Raw genomic sequence first — 17,040 nt, forward strand, 5'->3', positions numbered from 1 at the left:
GCAAGCAGATTCGCTACTGCTGAGCCCCCTGGGGAGTCCCATCATTCAGTAGGCAAATACAAATTAGAAGCATAAAGAGACACCCATATATGCCACTGGGGTGGATTAGATTTTAGAAGTGTCACCATACTACATGTTGATAAGGATGTGGACCATTTGAACCCTGACAGTGGCAAGAGAGGCGATAACCATGATGAAGAACTTTTGGGCAATTTCTTATAAAATTAAGACTCATGTATCTTATAATCCAGCAATTAAGTTCCTAGACAGTTACACAAGTGAAATAAAGAGGCAAGTCCAAATACTTTTACACAAATGCTAACTTTTATTCATAACAGCCAAAATTGGAAACCCCAATTTCTACCAGCAGATGAATGAATAATAAATGATGTTCACCTTCACCCATACAATGGAACACTACTCACAAACAGCTCTGGAAACACAGAGCTACTTGGTTTAGTCTTTAAAACATGGCAAAGTGGAAGAAGTCAGACACACAGGATTACATGCCATATGAATCTATTTACGTGAAGTCCTGCAACAGGCAGAATGAATGCATACTAACAAAGTGTTTACTTGGGCCTGAAGTGGGACCTGGGAAAGGGCAAAAGGGAACATTTTTTGGGTGACAGAAGTGTTGTTTTTCTTGTGATGATGGTTACACATGTATATGGATTTGCCAAAATTCTGTACACTTAAAATGGGTGTATTACTATATGGCAACTGGACCTCAACCAAAGTTGGTTAAAATGGTCTGGTAATACGTTTCTATACCACTTGAAACATCTGTTATGGGTGAGTTTTCCAACAATGGAGTACTATATGCTCTTTACCCACTCAAGGCTTCTAGAATTGCTGGAATTTAAGAACTGAAGATATATCCTCATGGGCAATACATTCTGACAGCATTTCAAAACTGGTTTATGTTCAGATAAAAGAAATTCAGATGCAACAACTAACAATTCTGCTAGACAGTTTTCCACCATGTGATATAACTCACCTGCTTTAGATCAGAGAGAGATCCTCCAGGCCTCCTGTTTCTCCAGAGTCTCTCCCAGACCACCCTCTTCTCTAGGTGACAAGTGTCTTACTTGTCCAGTTCACTGTCACCTCCTCCATGAAGCCGCCTTACATCTCCACACCAAAGTAACTGCCTCCTGACCTACACCCCTGCACAATTGGAAACATACTTCAACTCCAATATTGAACTCAGCCTGCCATGACCTTTCTGCCTGCCCCATCAGACTATGGATGACTTCAGGACAGATGGTGTCTCATTCACCTTGATTTCCAAGTATTTAGCACTGGTCCTTTTGAACAATACATTTTCAGATCAGTGACAAAGTGAGCTGGAGAACAGGGAGAGGGGGAAGAAGTTGGGCTCAACCATGGAATTATTAAGACAGAAGAAAGTCATGAAGTGTATCAGGACTGTGTACCCTCTGAGTGAATAAGAGATATACAGAACACTAGGTGAAGATGCAGGGAAGGCAATGGCACCCCACTCCAGTATTCTTGCCTGGAAAATCCCATGGATGGAGGAGCCTGGTAAGCTGCAGTCCATGGGGTCGCAAAGAGTCGGACACGACTGAGCGACTTCACTTTCACTTTTCACTTTCATGCATTGGAGAAGGCAATGGCAACCCACTCCAGTGTTCTTGCCTTGAGAATCCCAGGGACGGGGGAGCCTGGTGGGCTGCCGTCTATGGGGTCGCACAGAGTCGGACACGACTGAAGCGACTTAGCAGCAGCAGCAGCAGGTGAAGATGAGCGCTGCCCCGCAGCCCCCCAAGCGAGTGGACAGTCATTCACAGACAAACTCTAAAGGCAAAACATACAAGAGGCCAGTCTCACTCTGGCTACTGCCTGCAAGTGTCGAATGCATTATGAACAGAGATGTCAGCAGGGCGAAGAGGAGGTATTTCCAGTAGACCAGCAGACTACACTGTCAGAAAACAAAAAAGCAGTGACAAAAAAAAATTTTTTTAATGTTTTAAATAACAGTGTAGAGAGGACAAAGCAAGAGAGGTGCCAAGTGCACACTTGGCTGTGCTTTTTCTTGCCCTGCTCCAGATACCAGGGACACACAAATCATGAGATACACTCATGGTCCTTAACAATGAGAGAGCACACACAACAATTAGAGCAAGAACAGTAATGAGGCGAATGGCCACTGAGGATCAGAAGCAGCAGAGGGGTAGCGGGCTGAGCCCAACACGCAGCTTGGGATGGGTCTTGACTCGTGATGGGTCATCAGCCAGATGAGAGGGGGCACTTGGGCCTCGGCTGGGAGGCAGGAGCGCCCGGATGAGGGGGCACGTCCAGCAGTTGGTGCTACCTCTGCAACCTGGAGTGAACTGGGGGCAGATGAGGCTCCAGGAAGCCTTTGGATGCAAGGCAGGGCGTCCGGAATTTCTCCTAAGGACCACAGGAAAACCAAGTTGTGGTTTTAGGTAAGAAAGTTATCTTTCTCTAGCTTGCCTTTCTGACAGATCAAAAATGGCTGAGGAACACTCTTTTAAAAGTTATAAAATTAGATACGTAACTCTGCTTTAAAAGGGATTTAACTCAAGGGTGAATTGTTATTGTGCAGTGGAAGAGAATCTTCTTCCCCTAAGGCCAAGCTCCTCCCTCCCACACCCACAGCTCTCCCATAACTGATCCAGCTCCATGTCAGCTGTCCAACTGTGTGGCTCTCCTGCATGTTCTCCCAACAGAGGACAGCAGGCCCCACTGTGGCCAAGTGAGAGGTGGCAGCCCTGCCCGTCCATGACAATGGAAAATGCTGACTCCTCCAAAGCCTCATGAGTCAGGGCCCTTGCCACTTGTTTCCAGCATCACTAAGTGAGCCAGAGGATAATTAGAAGTCTGTATGCCCCTCCAGGCCTCCACACGTCTCCCCCAAGTGTACGGCTGTCTGACTTAAGGGAAGGCCCTCCTGGGGAGCCTCCTGACTGCTGTTAAAGTCTGGGGGTGGGGTGAACTCTTTCCCATACTGACTACACTCGTAGAGTTTCTCCTCAGTGTGGATCTTCTGGTGCTGAAGGAAGTTTGACCTCTGAATGAAGCCTTTCCCACAATAACTGCACACATAGGGTTTCTCTCCAGTGTGAATAATCTGGTGCAGGAGTAGCTTTGAGCTCTGAATAAAGGCTTTCCCGCAGTCCTTGCACTCGAAGGGCCTGTCCCCAGAGTGGATCTTCTGGTGCTCAGTGAGGTGTGCTTTCTGGAGAAAGGCTTTCCCACACTCCTTGCACTCGTACACCCTCTCCCCGGTGTGGATCTTCTGGTGTCGAATAAGGTAGGAACTCAGGAAGAAGGCCTTCCCACACTCATTGCACTCGTAGAGCTTCTCCCCGGTGTGGATCCTCTGGTGTTGCGTGAAGTTGGACGTCTGGCTGAAGCGCTTCCCACACTCGTTGCAGACGTATGGCCGCTCCCCGGTGTGGATGCGCTGGTGCTGGATGAGCTTTGAGCTCCGGATGAAGGCCTTGCCACACTCGTTGCACTCGAAGGGCCGCTCCCCGGTGTGGATCCTCTGGTGCTCAATGAGGTCTGAGCGGTGGCGGAAGGCCTTGCCACAGTCCTGGCACTCGTACTGCCTCACCTCTGTGTGGACCTGGAAGTGCCGGATGAGGCTGGAGCTCCGGATGAAGGCCTTGCCGCACTCGTTGCACTCGTACGGCCGCTCCCCTGTGTGAATCCTCTGGTGCCGGATGAGCAATGAGCTCTGGCTGAAGCCCTTCCCACACTCCTTGCACTCAAAGGGCCTCTCGCGGGTGTGGACCCGCTGGTGGCGGATCAGGTCTGAGCTGTGACAGAATGCCTTCCCACACTGAGCGCACTTGAAGGGCCTTTCTCCCGTGTGTACTTTCTGATGCTCCATGAGATCCGTGTAGAGAACGAAGTCCTTGCCACACGCATTACACACATACAGCCTCTCCTCGCCATGAGCATGGTGATGCTCCACCAGGTGGGAGCTCTGGCTGAAGCCCTTCCCACACTCATCACACCTGTGAGCTTTCTCCCCAGCATGAGAAGCCTGATGTCTGGCCAGGCCTGGGTTGAACGGGAAGCTGCCACAGGCCTCGTGCTGGGGGGCCTCCCCCTCGATCAACTCTCTCTGAAGCAGGAGGAGGTCTGGGCTCAGGAGAGGGCTCCCCTCAGACTTACTCCCCACCTGTGCTCCCTCTGCCGTTTGTATCTTCCAGTGGGTGACTGTCACCTGCTGGAAACCCCCTTCCTGCGAGGTGCAGCTCCGCAGGCTCTGTGCATCCAGGTTTCCTAAAAGCCTCCCGAGTCTGGGGTCAGGGCCCCTCCCAGACGTGGGGGCTGTGAGCTCCATCACTGGGAGGGTTTCAGACACTGCCTTCTGCAGGTTCCCACGCCCAGAAACCCAGGCTCCGAGTCCCCTTCTGGTCACCAGTCAGCATCTGAAATAAAGCAGAATAAGATCATCTTTCCCCTTCATTACGAGATGGGAATCTGCTGGAGCAGATGGGGTGAACTGTGCACCTGGAGCAGCAGTCAGCACAGCGCTCGGCTCAGCCCACTGGCCTCTCCACTGGTGTAGGGGGCTCCACCACCAACACCAGTTTCAGGGGACAGATGAGCTGATGGGCAGGGATGGGTCTGGACTCCACTTAAAATCAAGACATGTTTTCTAAGAAATACAGGAAGACTGCTCCGACCCCCACTCAGCCACCTGCCCAGCTGAGACGCTGGATGGGTGAGACTCACACGAGCTCTGGCCTGTTAACCCTGCTCCCCTGCCCTCTCCTTCCTCCACCACATGTGCCCTCTAGCCCTCCCGTCGGGGCAGAGCTCAACCTGCTTCCTGATGGGTGTTTCTGTTCCTGCCACCAGAGCTCTCACGTTTATAACCACCTGCCTGACGGGCCCTGGGGGCTGCCAGCAGCTCCCACACCTCACTAACTCTCCCGTGAGACCATCTCCTGGCTTCTCTCAAGAGTCCAACAGCACTCCCCACCCCAGGGATGATGGCCTTGTGGCTTCTTTCAATGAGAAAACAGAAGCAATGAAATGAGGACACCCACTTTCTCCCACATTTACCACTCTACCAGTGTTGGTGCCCACACCACGCCCGCCCTCCGTACTGGGTTAAATATCCTCCATGGAATCAGAGGTAAACATGTCCACCTGTGCACCCTGCACCTGCCCAGCAGCAGAGTCTGGGGTGGGAATCGTCACCACAGCACTATGCAGTCACCAGAACATCCATCAGCAGGAGAGGGCCAACTGAGGTGTCCTCCAGCAAGGAGGGCAACCATGCACCAGAGCACAGGTGGACCTCCTGGGGTGACACCGAGCCCAGGAGCTCAGTGTGTGATCCTACTTCCGTGGAGGTCAGACCCAGACAAAGCTGGCCATGGTGGAAAATTCTAGTCATGGATGGTCTTTAGGAAGAAGATGGTGCTTGTGAGTGCAGGGGGGCCACGCTGCACAGGTGTGTCTGCCATGGAAAAACCTGTGCTTAGGGAACCTCACACCATTTCTGGGACGTGCCTTCAGCTCTGGAATTCTTGCCCCAGCAGAAAATTTCTCCTTCAGCAAGAATTTGCCGAGGGGACGCCCTCTCTACTGCCAGCCCTCTGCCACAACCCATCTGCCATCTCACAGGGCAGCAGGTCAGAGACCAGCCTGGCCTGAGTGACTCCCTGCAAAGGGTTGCACACAATGTCAACCAGGCTCAGGAAAGCTTTAGAAGCTTGGGAAAACTTTGTCTCCACCTCACTCAGGTTGTTGGCAGAACATGGTTCCCTGTGGTCATGGAACAGCCCCTTGGGAGCACCGGCACCTTCCAGGCAGGAGCAGCTCAGACGCCCTCTCCTTTTCTTCTGCAACCAGCTGCACAAACCCTGCTTTCCAAGGGTTCCTGATGAGTCCCGCCTCTTGTCAAATGACCGAAAAGAGCCCTCCCTCGTGTCAGGAGGAGTGCAGAACCCTGCCTGTCATACCCCAGTGGGGTCCTGGCCCATGACAGAGCCCAGAGTGCCCCAGTCTCCATGTGGGGCAACTCTGAAGGGTCGTCCAGCCCCCTGCTGCCCCATCCCACCTTGCTCATAGGTGCTCCCTCCCCAGCTGAGCCCAGTTCCCAGGAGCTCCCCCCAAGATGACCCCACAGGACCACTTCTCTCCCCAAATCTGCACCACTGGGAAGCAGACCAGCTGCTGTGCAGCCTCACAGAGATGCCCCCAAATCCCCGAGGGCAAGGATGTGCCCCTGAGGACAGAGCCAGTGGTGGGGAGCTGCTGAGGGCAGGAGGGCTCCCCAGGTTCCTCCCAACAGGCTGCTTTCCTTCTCGAGTGACAGCTTGCATCTAGTGCACAGTCTCCCTGGGCTCCTCTGCCCACCTAACCATACCATTCCCATCACCCAGAGGCCCCCCTCTAAGGGGAACTGTCTCTTATTATAATTCTGCAGTGTTCAATTTCATTTCAATGGAATCATATGGTTGTGTCTGCTTTTTATTCAATAGGCACCCACTTTTTTTACAGAGCTAGAATTCACACATCATAAAATCCACGATTTTAAAGCACACATTTCAGTGCTTCTTAGCATATTACTAAGGTTGTAGAACCTTCCACACTAATTTGAGCAACGTGAAGACACCCACCCACCCACCCACCCCAGGTGTCTGCTAACGCTGAGCACCACACCGGGAGGCCACCTGTGTTGCATGGACCTCAGCTCAGCGCAGGCAGCCTTCACTGCGTTAACACAATGCGGTGTCCTTTCCACAATTCTGCCCTTCACCCCAAGGGGCTGGCAGCTCAGAGCTGGGCACAGTCCTGTGCCTGTCTTCTGGCCAACAGAGGTCCTCGTTCCCGCTGAGCCTTGGGACTCCTTCGTTTCAGTGGCTACAGCTCAGGCCACCCTTGGAGACTCCTGGGAACTGCTGACGCTGTGGACCAGTGACTGCCTGTGCTCAGGGCTCCTCCCCTTCTTGAGTGGACACATTCACGTGGTCATCTGCTCTTGCTGGGGGAGGAGGCAGCATCTGGGGAGGCCGAAACCTGTTAAGTTTAGACTGTGGCTGTGTGGACACACACTGGTGTAGAGAGAAGGCCACAGGCCAGGGATCCTGGCTCCAGCTGGAGGCAGCAACTGAGCTCGGCCTAGCGTGGGGGCCAGAGGGCCAGCTGGTCAGCTACGGCAGACATGAGGCTGCCCAGTGTCCCTACTTCGAGTGACAGAAATCCCTCCAGAAATTTCAGTGGACAAAGAGTCAGCAGTGAACCATCACATTTCCTGAAGTCCCTTGATGTCAGGGGTGACCTGTGACTGATTCCAGCATGCCACCCTCTCGCCCAACCCCTGGGACATGCACGAGGCCACACTGCAGGCTCCTAGGGGACAGGACCCTCCCTCTGCCTGAGATGGTATACCAGAAACCAAGTTTCCTGTTGGGAACACTCGTTTTGAATCTCTGCTACAGCAAGAGGAACCCACGCTTAGATAATGCTGTTAGACAACCTGACTATTCAGATGCAACACTCCCTGTGATGATGAAGACACTGAGCCAATAGCTGACAGTAAGAGTGAGAAGCTGCAAGTCTACGCGAGGCGTTTCTCTCCATGTGAGGTTTGCAACACAGCTTCCTGGAGCAGTGGCCCTCTTGGGCACCCTGTGACACAGCATTTCTGACCACTGCCCGGTGACATTCACTGACACTGTCCTTCTGAGTTAAAGGCCCACTAACTTGATTTAAATATTTTTCCTGCTTACAGAAATTACTTTAGTTATTTTTTCAAGGCATAAGGGTAAACTATGCTAGTTGAGAAAAACTTTGGCTAAAATTATTCTTAACCCCAGTACTCAGATTACACATTGACGTTTTCCTCTAGTGTTTTTTTCTGCACCAATGTATTATGAAATGAGGACCACACTCCTCAGTCTCATATCCTATTTTACTTCACTTTTATACTGTCCATTCTGAGCAATTACAGACATAAGACCCACACTGTAAGAACACTTCAAGTGGTAAACAAAAACAAGGATAATCCCCAACAATCCCAGAGACCAATGCAAGCTGTTCAGTTTATACACATTCATCCAGGCTTTGGCTTAAACAAAAATGACACATTTACTTCCTTGCGTGCCATCTGTAGGTATAAACACGGGGTCACATATACCTGTCCATCTGTATACCCTCCCCTGACTTCTAACACGTTCCCTGCATCCTTCAAGTTCATTCATACGGGGCCCTGGCGCTCTGAGGCCCCACTATGCTTCAGATGCCGGAGGTGCCCCTGGTGTCATGAGGAACGACATTCCCTGAAGTACTCAGCCCACCTCCCTCCCCCAGACTAGGGGAAGGAGTTAGCCGAATGAAAGGTCTGGGAGAATAACTAGGCACACAGCACCCAGCCTCGTCCACTGGGGCACAGGTCCTGCTGCTCTGGGCCAGGAGTGCAGTGCTGCGGAGAGGCTGCAGCAATCCAGCGCCTCCTGTGGGCAGGCAGGACACAGCCTAATGGGCACTTAGCCTAGAGGTCCAGCATCCGTCCAACCAAGGCTTGGACAAGTAGCGAGCTTAACTTTCGCTCTTCATGGGCCTCACTGGTGCAGATTTGGGAGGGCAGGGGTGCTACTGATGAGTGACCCTCAACCCCAAATAGGCACTGCTGAACTGGCCTGCACAGTCTCAGGCACAGCTCCAAACCTTGCGAGGCAGCCATGACCTCGATTATTTACTCTATTTTACAGAGACTGAGAAAGTCAATTACCCAAGGCTGCTAAGCCAGTCAGTGGCAGAGCTTAGGTTCAGAGTCAGGCCTGTCTGCCTCCAGAGTCCGTTCTCAAAGATGTTTTTCCCTCCCCAAGTGTGATGTTGCTGTTACAGGGTATTTTGCTTAGAGCAGCTGGGATTGGTATTCTACAAGTAAGCTTATATTTTAAATCTTTTTTTTTTTTTAATCCAAAAACAGGGAGTATATTCGGTTTTTTGTTTTGGAGGTGATATTTCCTGATTTTTTTTGTTGTTGTTTAAAAGAACTGTTATACCACCTGAAAACAGGCTTATGTCTATTTATAAGAATATAGCTTTAAAATGTATGCCTTTGGGACTTCCCTGGTGGTCCAGTGGATAAGACTCCAAGCTCCCAGTGCAAGGAGTCCAGGGTTTGATCCCTGGTCCAGGGAACTAGATCCCACATGCCACAACTAAGAGTTCACGTGCTGAAACTAAAGATCCTACGTGCCACAACTAGGACTTGGCACAGCCAAATAAATAAACATTTAAAATAAATTTAAAAAATGTGTGCCTTTTCGTGATTTTCATAATTTTAACTTTTCAGGAAGTTTTTAAAATTAAATATACCTTGCTTCGAATAAACATTTATCTGAATATCAGCAATTTTTCAGTTTCTCCTAATACCTTTTTTCCCCTGTGAATTCAAATAAAGTTAAATTGATAATTTTTCATTTAAAAAACCTGAATGAAGCAAACGAAGTAAAAATATATCACACTGCTGGTTCTATAATGTCTGGGGCTAACATGGCCCTCCCTTCTGTTAGAACTTGCTAGACAAAATATAACACGATATTGTTGACGTTGAGATGGGGAGAGCCTCAGAGCTGGGAGTGAAGCCTATAAGCCGCCAGAGTGGCTCTGAGACGGGAGGGGGCAGTGCCCACTGCAGGGGCGGGAAGCTGTCTGCGCACACACACTAGTAAAGGGGTGTTACAAGCCTTGGGCTGGCAAGTTACCAGCTTTGCTGTCTGCCGCTTACAGTCTAAAGAAAGGAAGCAGGTAGGTGTGCAGAGCTCCACCCTTGGGAGCAGCAGAAAAAGGACAGTAAAAGGGCACCCAAGGAAGACAAGGACTAGAGCTGCAGGAGAATCTGCACCCCCGCGCGGCCCCACGGCCGCCAGTGTCACCAACCTGCACTGGTGCCACCACAGACACAGCATGGACCAAGTGCCCGGCACGTGCTTTTCTTATGTCCTGTGTTCCACACACAATCATCCATGAGGTTCGGGGAGGTGACTGGCTTACAGCTGAGCCAGCTGCTAGCTGCAGTCTCCTCCCCCCACCACCCCATAGCCATCTGAGTTTTGCTCCCAGGGCTCTGCCCAGATGTCAATGGTCTTCGCCTTTCCTGAGCAGTTCAGTGTCCTTTCACCGGTCATATTCCACAACCCGAGGCAGCACTAGACGTGCCGACAGCTCCCTGAACTGCTTCAAGGCCCTGCCCTATTATGGCTCAGCTGCTTCTCTGAGAACCTCTTCCATTACCAGCTTGTGAACGCGGTCTGGGCTTTCTCAGCTCTGCCATGCAAGCCTTACCATCCCTAAGGCCTTTGCAAGAGAAATCCATCCCCATCTCTCCAGGAGATACTGGAGCTACGAAGTTAGGCTTGTGAAAAGACATAGCAACCTCGCCCCGCCCCGCCCCATTTCTCTGGTATCTTCCACATGAGTGATGCTGTAGCTATTGGCATTATTAAGATACCGTTATTGTTACATCTAACGAAAGTCCCACCTCCGTGGACAGGACCAAGTCCTGTCATTCACTGGGACTGGAGCTCAGGGGAAAGACATGCTCCAGAGAGGGCACTGCGGCCTGATTAAGAGCATGAGCTCTATAGACAAACAGCCCGAGTTCAAACGGGCCTCCAGCTAACACTCCCGGGAACACAGAGAGGCATGCTACTCAGAGGCCCTGAGGCTCCCATGACTACGATGCAGCCACTGCATGAGGGGTAAGACGTCCAGAGCACCAGCAGAGACGGTCTCCAGGACTGATACGACTCGAGAAAAGGACGGCGCCGCCCATCATCTGGAGGGGATTCTCTTCTTTACCTCTACCCCGCCAGGGCAGCGGTGCCGGCTCTGCACCTCCTCCAGCACGGGCAGGCTCGAGGCGCCGGTCACTCTCCCAGCATCATCTGGAGAGCTCCCTCGGGCTCCAGGGAGAGGCCGGCTGGCTTGCAACAAAAGAGCAGCACTACCCGCACCGTGCCCCTCACCTACCCCCAGGCCACCCCAGAGCAGGCAGTGGGCTTGAGAGCCGCGACACAGACGCTGAAGCTGGGGGCTCTACGCCTGGGGTGTGTGGCCCCTGGAGCCAGGGAAAGGAACCAAGAGAGTGGGATTTACCCACACGTTCCCTGGGGAGAGAAGCTGCGGGACCCGGGCCGGACCGCAGTCCGGCGGGGGCGGCCGTGACGGCTGCTGGGAGCCGGGCTCACCGAGCCCGAGGCTCCGGGACCCCCGTGCGAGGCCGGCCGCGCTCAGCCCGCCCGTCCACCCGACCGGAGGACCCTGCTGACCCGCTCGGGGCCCGGAACGCGCCACTCACCCGGCGCCCAACGGCGAGAGGACGCCGGCGCCCCGCACGCGGACTGCCAGCCGCCCGCCCCGCAGACCGGCCGACAAAGCCTGCACAGGAGCCCGCACGCCGCGGCCGGAAATCGGCCTAAGGGCCCGCCCGGAGAGCTTCCGGTGCCGCTCTAGGCGTTCCGGGGCCGGCCGGCCTCTCTGTGGTGCACACTTCCGGCCGGGTGCAGCTGGCAGGGACCCGAGTCCAGGGGCAGGCGAGACTTCACCTCCCGCGTCTCCGCAGCTCTGAGCGCCGCCTGTCCCCCAAGAGTTAATTGGCTTCCAGTTAGCTGTAAATCCCGACAGTAAAAACGTCGGCAGGCGGAGCTCCCTGCGCCCATCGCCCCGGCGCCCCAGAGCGTGCGCCCGCCCTCCACCTTCGGGCTTGGTCGGAGCGCCGCCCCTCTGAGAGGCGAGGTCTGGCGTAGCGCGGCCGCCGAGGGCTTTCTCCTGCTTCCCGCAGCGGGCAGCGATTCCCGAGACTTCCCGCGTCTTCCCTTCCCTCTTCAGCCACGAGGAGTGCCCTCTGACTTAGTCCTTTTACGGTCCAGGGACTAACGCTGGAGAAGCCAGGTCACTTGAGGTCACACAGCTAGTGAGTGGCCAGGCCGATCGCCTCTAGGGCCACGCTCCTGCCCCGGCTATGTTGTTGGTCCTGTGGGCGCAAGGATGGCCTCTGGGGACAGTCGTGGGAAATGCCATCTATCCCACCCCCACCCCACCTCCCGGGTGGAACAGCAGGCATCCAATTAACCATCAACTGGAGCTGGGGAACAGCAGCATTCACAAGCATCAGCTCTGTCGGAGTAAGATGCCAGGAGCAAGCAAGGGAGTCATTACAACAATAAGCCGTGCCAGAGAGGGGCCCTGGGCCCTGTGGAACTGCTCCTGACCAGTCCCCCCCCCCCCCCCCCCCCGACACACACACACCCCTCTGCACAACAGGGAAAGCTTCTTGGAGGAGGGGGGTCTTTTATGGAGGCCTGAGAGGATTGTCTCTTAACAAAACATGGACAAGATCTGTATGCTGCAAATTAAAAGATGCTGGTGAAACAGATCAAAGAAGAGTTAAATAAATGGAAGAGAAATAAATATGTTCATGGATTGGAAGACTCAATATAGTAGAAATGTTAATTCTCTGTAAGTTAATCTAAAGGTCTAATGCAATTCCTATCGAAATTCCAGAAAGATTTTTAGTAGACATAGATAAGCTTATTCTAAATTGTATATGTACAGGCTATGCCATAGAATAGCTTAAAACATTCTTGAAGAACAAAATGGGAGGACTACCACCTAATATTAAGATCTATAATACTGCTTCTGTAATCATGACAGTGGCTTTGGTGGGGGGACAGATACCTAGGTATCTAGGTATCTGGAGCAGAATAAAGAACCAGGCACAGAGCCACACCAATATATCCAGCGGACTTTTAACAAAAGTGCAAAAGCAATTCGATGGAGATTTCAGTTCTTAATAATGTATCAGTGTTGGCTCATCAATTGTTAAAAAAATATAAAATAGTTAACCTTGGAATTTTTTTGTTAAACTTTTGTCAATATTAATAAACAACAGTCCCTCTCAAATAGCTATTAATGGTGCAAAGTTCAGACAGATTTCATTTTCTCCTTAGGACCAAGATTTGCTCTCTATTTGAGAATCCTGCTCTGTTTTGCTTAACTCTTGTGATTCTTCCTGGTAGCTCAGACGGTAAAGCATCTACCTACAATGTGGGAGACTCGGGTTCGATCCCTGGGTCAGGAAGATCCCCTGGAAAAGTAAATGGCAACCCACTCCAGTATTCTTGCCTGGACTGAGAATCCTGGTAGGCTTCAGTCCATGGGGTCACAAAGAGTCGGACACGACTGAGCGACTTCACTTTCACTTTCTGATTCTTCTAGAATCTAACCTAATCTACTTTCTTTGAAGTGCTTAGCATCCCCGTCACAAGTCCAAGGGCAGCTGCAAGGTCAAATGTGATAAGTTTTCCCAAGATGTTTCATCTTTGGGTAGATCCGAAAAGTCTTGCATGTGATCTTTTAATTGTTCCAGAGAATGTCTTTGTGATCACACTTGAGGTCAGGTCTCCCAGTAACGTGACATAGAGCACAAAAAATGCTTCTAAATTTTTGGCCAAAATTCTGGCTTCTACACACCTTTAACTTCTCTAATCACGTCAGTGCCAGTAGCATCTACTTGCCCTTGCTGCTGCTGCTGCTAAGTCACTTCAGTCGTGTCTGACCGTGTGCGACCCCATAGACGGCAGCCCACCAGGCTCCCCCGTCCCTGGGATTCTCCAGGCAAGAACACCGGAGTGGGTTGCCATTTCCGTCTCCAATCCATGAAAGTGAAAAGTGAAAGTGAAGTCACTCAGTCGTGTCCGACTCTTGGCGACCCCATGGACTGCAGCCTACCAGGCTCCTCCACCCATGGGATTTTCCATTTCGTTCTCCGGTAAACAGGACACTACTTGCCCTTGGTAATTTTTAAAATCAATGCCTAAAATGGTAAGGTGTTTTTTTCCCCAGTCATGTCCTTAAGTCAAATGAATGTTTCATCTAGACTTACAGACATACAAATTCAAGAGAAGTATGAATCAATACTATAAAATGTTCCTCAGCTACAACTGCAAGTACTGCACTGGTTCCTGAGTATTCCTGGAGTTACAGATTGGAACAGGAAGAAAAGCAAGAAAGATTTGACTCATTAGTTCTTTTACCTTTTCTCATACTGAATGCCTCCACTGCTCAATTTGCCCTGCAACCCACAGATCTTGTGGTCTTCAAAAAATCCTGTTAAAGGGATGAAATGACAAGCTGCAGACTGGGAGAAAATATTTGCAAATCACATATCTGACAAAGAATTTGTATCTGGAATATATGAGGAATTCACTAAGCCGTAAGAAAATGAAAATTTTAATTAGAACATGGATACAAGATTTGAACAGAAACGTCATCAAAAAAACAATATACAGATAACAAAAAAAAACACATGAAAAGATATTCAACATCTTTAGTGATAAGGGAAAATGCAAATTAAATTCATAATGGGATATCTATCAAATGCATCTCTCAGAATGGCTAAAATTAAATTAAAATAGTGACAACACTAAATTCGAGTAAAGGAGTGCATCACTCCCGCCGTGGTGGTGGGAATATAAAAAAGAATTCTGGAAAAGAGTTAGGTAGTTTCTTGCAAAGTTAAACATAAACTTGTCACATGACCCAGCAATTGCATTTACTGAGTATCTATCCTACAAAAATAAAAACGTATGTTCACAGTAAGATCTTCATCTAAATATTTATAGCAGCTTTATTCACAACTGCCAAATGTCCTTCAATTGAATGAACAAACACAGGTCCAGCCTCATGGGGGGAGAAAAGTCTGCAACCAAAAGGAACACAATTCTAGTGCCACATGGACAAATCCTGAATGGTAAAGCCAATCTTAAAATGTGATGACACCATAGTGATAGAGACCCAGGATGCTCTCCAGGAGTTACAGTCCTGGGGTGATGTGACTATACAGAAGTAGCACAAAGGCATTTCTTTACCACCATGGAGCAATGCTGTGTCCTGATTGTGGTGGCAGTTACAAGACTCCACAGGTGTGACAGAATTTCAAAAAATATACCCCTACTCCCAAGACTGCCGGGAGAAATATCAATAACCTCAGATACACAAATGACACCATCCTTATGGCAGAAACCGAAAAAGAACTAAAGAGTCTCTTGATCAAAGTGAAAAAGGAGAGTGAAAAAGTTGGCTTAAAGTTCAACATTCAGAAAACTAAGATCATGGCATCTGGTCCCATTGATTCATGGCAAATAGATGGGAAAACAATGGAAACAGTGATAGACTTTATTTTGGGGGGCTCCAAAATCACTGCAGATGGTGACTGCAGCCATGAAATTAAAAGATGCTTACTCCTTGGAAGCAAAGTTATGACCAACCTAGACAGCATATTTGGAGAAGGCAATGGCATCCCACTCCAGTACTCTTGCCTGGAAAATCCCATGGACGGAGGAGCCTGGTAGGCTGCAGTCCATGGGGTCGCTAAGAGTCGGACACGACTGAGCGACTTCACTTTCACTTTTCACTTTCACGAGTTGGAGAAGGAAATGGCAACCCACTCCAGTGTTCTTGCCTGGAGAATCCCAGCGACAGGGGAGCCTTGTGGGCTGCTGTCTATGGGGTCGCACAGAGTCAGACACGACTGAAGCGACACAGCAGCAGCAGCAGCAGCAGTCAAGGCCATGGTTTTTCCAGTGGTCATGTATGGATGTGAGAGTTGGACTATAAAGAAAGCTGAGCGCCAAAGAATTGATGCTTTTGAACTGTGGTGTTGGACAAGATTCTTGAGACTCCCTTGGACTGCAAGGAGATCCAACCAGTCCATCCTAAAGGAGATCAGTCCTAAATATTCATTGGAAGGACTGATGCTGAAGCTGAAACTCCAATACTCTGGCCACCTGAAGTGAAGAACTGACTCACTGGAAAAGACCCTGATGCTGGGAAAGATGGAAGGTAGGAGGAGAAGGGGATGACAAAGGATGAGATGGTTGGATGGTATCACCAACTCAATGGACATGAGTTTGAGTAAACTCCGGGAGTTGGTGATGCACAGGGAGGCCTGCTGTGCTGCAGTCCATGGGGTCGCAAAGAGTGGGACGTGACTGAGCGACGGAACTGAACTGAACTCCCAAAATAAAGAGTGCATGCAAGACTGATGAAATCAGGTAAGGTCTGTACATGAATTAATACCATCATCCGTTTCCTGGTTTTGATATGTAAGATGTGTTATTGGGAAACACTGAGTGAAGAAAAACATGGGACCTCTCTGTAGTATTTTGCAACTTCCTGTGAGTTTAAAGTTATTTCAAAATAAAAAGCTGAAGTTAAAAAACCAAAACATAAGTTATAGTTAATGAGTATAAAGTTGTACTATAAAACTTGATAAATGAAAAATGCCACTATCGTGACTATTTTTAAAAATACATTAAAAAAATTATACAGCGAGCCTTCATATACACAGTCTGTAGTTTCTACTATTACTGTTTTGCTATATTTCTTTACCATGTGTTTATTCCCTGAATATTCATTGGAAGAACTGATCTTGAAGCTGAAGCTCCAATATATTGGCCACCTGATGCTAAGAGCTGAGTCATTGGAAAACACCCTGATGCTGGGAAAGACTGAAGGCAGGAGGAGAAGGGGGCGACAGAGGATGAGGTGGTTGGATGGCATCGGCAACTCAGTGGACATGAGTTCGAGCAAACTCCAGGAGACAGTGAAGGACAGAAAAGCCTGGTGTGCTGCAGTCCATGGGGTCAAGAGTCAGATGTGATTTAGCAACTGAACAACAACAACAAATTACTGTTTTGCTATCTTTCTTTATCATGTATTTATTCAGCTGCCTATCTATTCTGTCTACTCATTCATCTTATTTTTAGGTCCATTTCAAAGAAAGTTGCAGGTATTAGTACATTCCACTCCTAATTCACCATGCAAGTCACCAACTAGACTTTAATATGTTTACAGGAGACATAGTTTAGGTAAAACTTAGACAGTGAAATACATGTCTTACACGTACCCTTGTATGAAGTTTGACTTTGACATATGCAGACACTTGTGTTACTCAAATCTGTATATAGATAAGGAGTGTCACCATCACTCCAGAAAAATTTCAAGGCT

General features: G+C 49.8%; 1 protein-coding gene across 1 annotated transcript; it reads right to left on the minus strand.

Annotated features, from left to right (window-relative positions):
* Positions 1-302: 302 nt before the first annotated feature.
* Positions 303-11,456, minus strand: ZNF623 (zinc finger protein 623). The gene is made up of 2 exons (XM_012183460.4): positions 11,330-11,456; positions 303-4,433 (listed from the first exon to the last, which is right to left on the minus strand). Exon 2 carries the CDS (start codon positions 4,343-4,345, stop codon positions 2,861-2,863), a length of 1,485 nt encoding a protein of 494 aa, XP_012038850.3. The 5' UTR covers positions 4,346-4,433; positions 11,330-11,456; the 3' UTR covers positions 303-2,860.
* Positions 11,457-17,040: the final 5,584 nt, after the last annotated feature.

The sequence above is a fragment of the Ovis aries genome, chromosome 9, assembly GCF_016772045.2.
Source record: "Ovis aries strain OAR_USU_Benz2616 breed Rambouillet chromosome 9, ARS-UI_Ramb_v3.0, whole genome shotgun sequence".
Classification (NCBI taxonomy): Eukaryota; Metazoa; Chordata; class Mammalia; order Artiodactyla; family Bovidae; genus Ovis; species Ovis aries.